The sequence below is a fragment of the Ipomoea triloba genome, chromosome 8 (genome assembly GCF_003576645.1).
Source record: "Ipomoea triloba cultivar NCNSP0323 chromosome 8, ASM357664v1".
Classification (NCBI taxonomy): domain Eukaryota; kingdom Viridiplantae; phylum Streptophyta; class Magnoliopsida; order Solanales; family Convolvulaceae; genus Ipomoea; species Ipomoea triloba.
The window spans coordinates 15,168,780-15,176,574 of record NC_044923.1 but is presented as its reverse complement, the minus strand read 5'-3'; the positions used below and the strand labels follow the sequence as shown (position 1 = coordinate 15,176,574).

The 7,795-nt window shown below is 32.4% G+C and overlaps 1 protein-coding gene across 1 annotated transcript; it reads right to left on the bottom strand.

Annotated features, from left to right (window-relative positions):
- Positions 1-590: 590 nt before the first annotated feature.
- LOC116027002 (ethylene-responsive transcription factor ESR2-like) lies at positions 591-1,520 on the bottom strand. The gene has a single exon (XM_031268432.1). The coding sequence runs from the start codon at positions 1,518-1,520 to the stop codon at positions 591-593; it is 930 nt and encodes a 309-aa protein (XP_031124292.1).
- Positions 1,521-7,795: the final 6,275 nt, after the last annotated feature.

Below are 7,795 nucleotides of genomic sequence, written 5' to 3'. Positions count from 1 at the left end.
GAAGGTTTTCCAATTCCCAAGAAGCATGAAGGACCTAAAGATGTAATTTGATGTACGTACAAGATCCATCAGATCAAAATCCATCCTACCTTTTCTGTTCAAATCAACTCAACTCAACGTAAAACTAATTAAGCATTTTTTAACAGAAGAAAACTTTAGAATGAATAAAAAAATTTTAAAAATTTAATTAGAAGGCATAGGTTAGGGCTTGTATTAATTAATAGGCTATGTATACCTAGTATGAAAATATTGAAATTCAGCTAGGGTTGAAACTTGAAAGCAACCAAAAGGTCCAAAACTAAAGAAGCAATTTAACGTACGTACTGTCATTGGGAAGAAGCTAAACAAGCAGCACATTAATGACGACAACAATCAATTAAGGATAATATATATAATCATATTTCTCTCAAAAGTACCAAGGAAATGTAACAAGTATTTCAAGATTCCCCTAATTAATCCATAATCATAATTTATCATCATAAAACAAACACAAATTCCCATCATCCTCAACAACATGAAATTTAAGGGCACGTAGTATCTATCGACTAGATTTCCCATTCTTGCATTTTGCAGCTTAGCACGCAGTAAAATTACCAAAAAGCCCTGGATAATTGAACGCCGGCGGCATCTCCAAATACGTCCTCCACCGGAAACCCGCCGGAAAACCCATTATTATTGTTGAAGTTCCCAAACTCTCCGGCGGCCTCGTCAATGCAAATCCCAAACTGCCCCTTCTGATCAACGCTCTTCTTTGCGTGGGAAGTGGACGGCTCTGATGATTTGGGGGTTTGTTGGGGCTTGGGAAAAAACCCATTTAACACGTCTCCAAGTAGCCCGGAATTTGGCGTCTGAGACTCGAAGAACTCCATGCCTGAGCTGCTATTATTATCTGCAGAAGTCGGAGAAGACGACGAAAGGGTAGTTTGGGGATTAAAGATGGAACCACTGCGAGCTTGTAGAGCCGTGATTTCATTCAAGAAAGAGGACCCATTGTCGACGTTTAACATTAACGCTAGTTGATGATCGCACAGAGACATAGGATTATTGGAGGTTTGGTTAGACTGCGTCGAAAGCGACGAAAAGCTCGAAAAAACCGGCTGAAAAAAGGCGGGAAAGTTGGAAACAGGGAAATTGCCGCCGTGGACGGCGGCGGGATACGGCGGCGAAACGGGATAAACGAAGTTGGTTCTGGCTTTAACCCCACGCATGGCCCTCGCGGCGGCGTCGTAAGCGCACGCGGCTTCCTCCGCCGTGTCGTACGTCCCAAGCCACCGCCGCTCTTTCGACTGAGGGTCTCTGATCTCCGCCGCGTACCGGCCCCAGGGGCGGCGGCGCACGCCTCGGTACTTTATAATTCCGCCGCCGCCAGAACCACCGCCGTCCCTCGCCGCCGCCGCCGCCGCCCTCCGGTTGGTGGCGCTGCTCCCAGCGGCGGCGGCGCCGCATCTCTTGGGAAGTGGAGGGATGAGGTCAGAGGAATTGTCCGTGAAACCGTTTAGCCTCTTGATGGCATCCTCCATTTTGAAGAGAATAAGGTAATTAATAGGTAGTTTTAAGGATAGGTTTAAGTAGACAAATGAAGAGAGAAGGCCGGCGGGTATATATAAGAAGAATTTGCACCTTAAATCCAGTGGAGAATGGAGATGAGAGTAGTATATATAGGGTATTTATATTGGCATACCGGAGATGACACTTGAGAAATAAATACGAGTTTCCCTTTCAATTTTAGGTCAGTTGTGTCAGATCACTTTATGAATCTTTATCTGTGAAACGAATTAGGTCGAGTCAATATGAAAATTCAATACTTATACTAAAAATTGTAATACCGATTGTGAGTAAAGTGTTGGTCATTACTTATAAAGAAAAAAGTAATTATTTTACATTTTGATATAAAAGTATTATATTTTTCATTAAAAGTATTACTTTCTCTTATTAGTATATATATGGGAAAATTGTAATTTATGCCCCTCCATAATATATCAATTATCAATGTCATCTCTGAATTATTAGTGGTATAAATGTTGCCCCTCAATTTTTAAAACGGTGCATATATTGCCCCTGCCGTACTCTATGAAAGGGGTAATATATGTACCGTTTTGAAAATTGAGGGGCAATATTTACACTTAAGAGGGGCAATATATGTATCGTTTTGAAAATTGAGGGGCAACATTTACACTTAGGAGGGGCAATATATGTATCGTTTTGAAAATTGAGGGGCAACATTTACACCACTAATAGTTCAGGGGTGACATTGATAATTGACATATTATGGAGGAGCATAAATTACAATTTTCCCTAAATATATTGATAAGTGTTTCTTACTTATAAGAAAAAATATAATACTTATTAGAGAATAATATAATACTTTTAATTCAAAATATAAAAGTATTCACATATAAATAATAAACACTGTATTCATGATTAGTATTACATTTTTCAGTATAAGTATTATATTTTCATCTTGACCTGACCCGTCTCACAGACAAGGATCCATGAGACGGTCTCACACAAATTTTTGCCTTCAATTTTATATTTATTTGCTTTAAATGGGAGCTTTTTTTGTTCTAGTTTTTATTGTAGCAGGAAAAAACATTGAAATGAATACAAATTATTGCATACTATTTTCTTGATTAATTAAATTAAGAGTCAAGTTAATATACATTCTCTTTGTTTCATTTTATGAGTCTAGTTTGATTAATGAAAATTGATTGAATTTATTTTTAATTCGATTTTTCATATATTTAGTTGAGTAAATCTCCAGTGAGATATGTGAGACGAGTCAAGTTAATATGAAAATATAATTAATAATTATACTGAAAAATATAATACTAATCAGAAATAAAGTATTTATTATTTATAAGAGAACATGTATTAATTTTGTGAAAAAAAAGATAATACTTTTAAATCAAAATGTAAAAGTATTACACGTACTTACCCTTATAAACAACAAAAACTTTATTACTGATTAGTATTACATTTTTTAATATAAATATTACATTTTCATTTTGATCCATGAAACGGTCTTATACAAATTTTTGTCAACTAAGTTTAGTATTAGTGTATAGAATTTATATATTTATAAATTATACTAATTAATATATTATTAAATATAAAAAATCAAATTTAAAAATAATTAAAATTGACTAAAAAAATAAGCGAAGAAAAAAAGAAGTTAATTTGATTTAATATTACAGATAAAATGAGAAAAAGAAAGTAATACAAAATGATACCCCAAAGTTAGTAACAAGCAAGAATGGGTTTATGAAGAAAAAATGAGTAAAGCAAGTCAAATCGAAACTAAAATGTTGAATTTAGCATATCAATCAACCTTTAACATTATAAATTCATCACTTTATCTAATTTTTAACAAAGAAACTTCAACCTAACCACTAACAAAAAAATAATCAAGGGTAGTAACAGGTATACTAAAAATAGTAAGGAATGTGGAATATTTTTAAATTTGACAAAAATTAAAATTTTTGTTGTGAATGTATTTCATAATCCCTTATTATGTTGCAACATTTATTTATTAATGTTATATTTAATTAAATAGTATTAATTTTTTTTTTAATACTACTAACTCTATTACAATGCAGTATCTGTTCATAACTATTTTCTCAACCTATTGAAGCACAAGAGTCAGTATTGCATCCACTGAGTCTCGAACTCACCACCTCCCTATAAAGGGAAGGGTTTGTGATTAATCTTATGTATAACATTATTATACGAAAAATATTAAATTTGAAGAATGAAAAAAGAATTAGAGAAAAGAGAAATAAAGAATTGAAATAATTAATCATAAATATACTTTTTTTTTTTCTGGAATGAAATGATAAAATTTTATTTTGGGAGTTGAAAACGGCGTCTATATCTCCCTAGCTTTGTGTGATATAGAGAGAGAAGGAGACAGCATATCTGTGGAATGATTACATTGGCGGCGCTCAGAAATTGTTCCTCCAACAATGCCGTCTATCACTGTGATTAATACTCATATTTACTTTTTTCTTTTCCAATTAATTACACAACAATTTGTAAAAGTATCATACATATAACCACACCGTATACTTAGTAAATTTACATTATATGCTTCAACGTAAGCTTCTCGGCAGAATATAACATTTTTGGTATTAGTTGATAATTCCTATAAATTTTTGTATGAATTAAAAGATATACCTTTTTAGGTATTATAACGTTTTTAGTATTAATTAAAAATGTTTTTGGTATTAATTAAATATTTGAAATTTTTTGTCTTTCTTAACATCTCTTACCATTTTATAATTTCAATATTGCACTCATTTAATATCATCTATTGTGTATAAATACACTATAAATGGAAGGCAATGGGCATAACAATATTGTTCGCCGTCCTATAATTCTGCAGGGTTGATGAGTTTTGTTTTAGCTTTGTTACTGCCATGTAATATATGCAGGTTATCTTGATTTTTTGGAATTTTTTAAATATTTAGTTTGCTTCTATTTCTTTCTTGGGTGGATAGTTTTAGCTCCTCTGATGCATGCATGTGTTGTATGTTTTGATGGATTTTTGTTATGGTGTTAAAGGAGAATCTCCTTCTTCTTAGCTTAAGATGATGCTATTTTGCTTGTAGATTTGACGGAACTATATATATATATATATATATCCGATCGTGTTTTAGAACAGAAAACTTTAGTTTAATTTCATTGTACAATCCTGAGTGGGACTCATAGTGTAAGATGGAAATATGGTTGTGTGATTGTAACTATTCATGTATGTATTTAATTATGATAAAATAGTGACTATAAATTTATATGCAAGGTTTATATTTCGGGAGTTATAATGTCTTTTGTTCCCCAATTCTAAATCTCTTCATATGAGTTTTAATCTATACATATAATTAAAAAAATGTTTTGTTAAAAACAAAATGTGATAATTTCTCTTCAGATGGAATATTTTTTTGTTAAAAATGTTAGATATAATCCATCCAGCTTCTTAGATAAAATCCTAATTCTATGCATTCATTCACTTCTTTATTTTTGAAATTTATTTATAAAATTTATTATTCATATTTGTGATGATATAATATATTCATTGCATCGCACTGGTCAAATTACTAGTGTGCATAATACATATAGTATTTGTGTGTATATATACCAATATATCTAGGTGTTAGCTTAGTATTATAGATAGCTTTTAAATTTTAATTTTATTTGTTTATAAAGATAAATTTTATGAAAATTGTTTACATTATTATTAAACGAAAATATAGATCTGATCTTTTCATTTTTTTAATCTATCTATATGTTTTAAATATGATAATTAAACTTGACCCCTTTAAGGAATTACAAAATATAATTTGAACTAAAAGATTTTTAAATTTTATTTATCAATATTTTAATATTGGGCATGAATTTTCTTGTATCGCGCATCCAAAATGCTAGTATTAAATATAAAGAGGAGAATATAATAATTCACAAATTGCAAATGAAAATATACTTATATATTTTAATATTTACCCAAAATAATATTATGTATAATACCATAGATTTATCAAAGTGAAATTAAAATATACTTACGACTCTCCTTTTTCTATTTTAGCAAATTATGAGCATATGTTATGTCAATAAAGATAAAAAAAAAAATTAAAGTGAAAAGTAAGAATGTGCACATAGTAGTATTACTTGCTCGGAAAATTTATGTTGGCTTTGTAGAATTAAGTTAGCCGTAATTAGGTTGTCTAAATTAAGTTGTACTTTTTGGTATGATAAAGTAGTGAATTCAACTTTTCTACTTACCCTAATTCAATCTCCTCTGGCTGATTTCCCTTTTCTGATGAAAATAGCAATATTTTCTTAACAAGATACATATCATTTTTTTAAAATTAAAATTATTTTTTTTTAATTTCATTTGAATAAGATGTTAAAATTACGGAACAACAAATATCAAAAAAAAAATAAAAAAAAAAAAATATATATATATATATATATATATATATATATATATATTGTGCAACCCCGATTTCCATCAACCCCGATCAAGAAGACAAACATTCGTGGCCCCACTCAAAGTCAGGTATGGTTACGTTTCGTCTGCTTTCTCCTTTATTGTAGGGACCGCAGGTTTGGGCACCTCCCATTCATAGATTTGGCGAATCACATGCATGGAAAAAAATCAAGCTCTTTCTGTGGAAAATATCTATAAATGGGCGCCTGGTTAACTCGGAGAGAAATGTCGCGGCTTAACTGACAATGGAACTTGTCCGGTCTGCAACATGGAAGAAGAATCCTTAGATCACCTTTTTCGACAATGTACCCTGGCGGAGGATTGCTAGAGATTAGCGGCGGCTCCTCTCCGTTTCCGATCTTCATTCCATCTACCGTTAGCTCAATGGATGGAATCAAGTTGTATGTCGAACCAGCTGAGCAGCGACGACGTTAAATGGAATCTCTTTTTCCCCATCTACTTTGGAACCTGTGGAAGGGAATGAATGGCATTGTTTTTAATAATAAGCGCACGACCCCTACATACATATTTTTTTGCAGCATGCGGCAAACTCAAGAGGCGGTTCACCTCCTTTCTAACCGCAAAGGTCCTCTTCAAGCAGTCCAGTAGTGGGTTATTTGGTCCCCACCGAGTGATAATTTTATCAAGCTTAACTCGGATGGTGCCATGAAAGCTAGATCCCGATTAGCAAGCGCCGGTGATCTTCTCCGTAACCACAATGGTGATTGGGTGGTGGGCTATACTTGCAACATCGGAATCGCAAACAGTTTCTGGACGGAGCTTTGGGGTCTTCGAGAAGGCCTTCTCATCACAAAAAACTGAGGATTCACCAAAGTCATTGCCGAGACAGATTCCAAAGGCATGGTTCAGGTCCTTACAAAAGGCGCGGAGGCCACTGAAGCTGCCTCGATGCTTGTGGAAGACTGTAGGAGGCTCTTGAGTCACTTCTAAACTGCAAAGATCGTTCACATATTCCGAGAGGGCAACCAGTGTGCGGACTTCCTAGCTAATATGAGCCAAAGTGCTCCTTGGGGCACTTCGATCCTGGAGCAACCCCCTGAGGGTTTAGATGGTCTTCTCATGCGCGACGCCTCAGGTGTGGCTAGTAGTAGATACCGGTAACAATCTCGGGACCGCTTGGTCCCTCATGCTCACCAAAAAAAAAAAAAGAATAACAAAAAAAAATTTATCATTAAAAGTTATCAAACGTCAGATACTACAGAAATAATTAAAAACTATTATAGACAAAATTATTATACTATCACAATTTGAAATAATAAATATTTTAAATAAATAATTTAAAAATATTATAGATAAAATTATTATACTATCACAATTTGAAATAAAAATAAATAATAAATATTTTAAATAAAAAACATAATGTTTGACTAACTTTAATATAATGAAGTTGGTGCAGTTGTGCAAATAGTAATTTCTATTTACACCACCTATAAAGCTATCAAACTTATTATAGGATGGTGTAAATAAAATTTAGGGTGGTACGAATAGAATTACCATTTTAGTTTTATTTGGTTTAGTGATTCACTATTTACTGCTTAAAGTCTAGCATTTATAGTTTAGATTTAAAATTTAACTTTTTCATTGATTTTTTAAAATATATTCAGGCTTGCATATTTAGTTGTTACATATTTCATATTTAAGTGTTCAAGCTTGCAAAGTGGAGTTGATGATAATTACTAAAATTTCACTGTATTTATAAAAAAATTGATCTAATCCGTCTTATTTTTACCGATATAATGCTAAAATTTGTTCTTAAGTTTTTTCTTGGGTGTGTTTTCTAATAGGATCTATGCC

Excerpts from the sequence above, each read along its gene's own strand:
- LOC116027002 (XM_031268432.1), bottom strand. The coding sequence starts at position 1,520 with ATGGAGGATGCCATCAAGAGGCTAAACGGTTTCACGGACAATTCCTCT.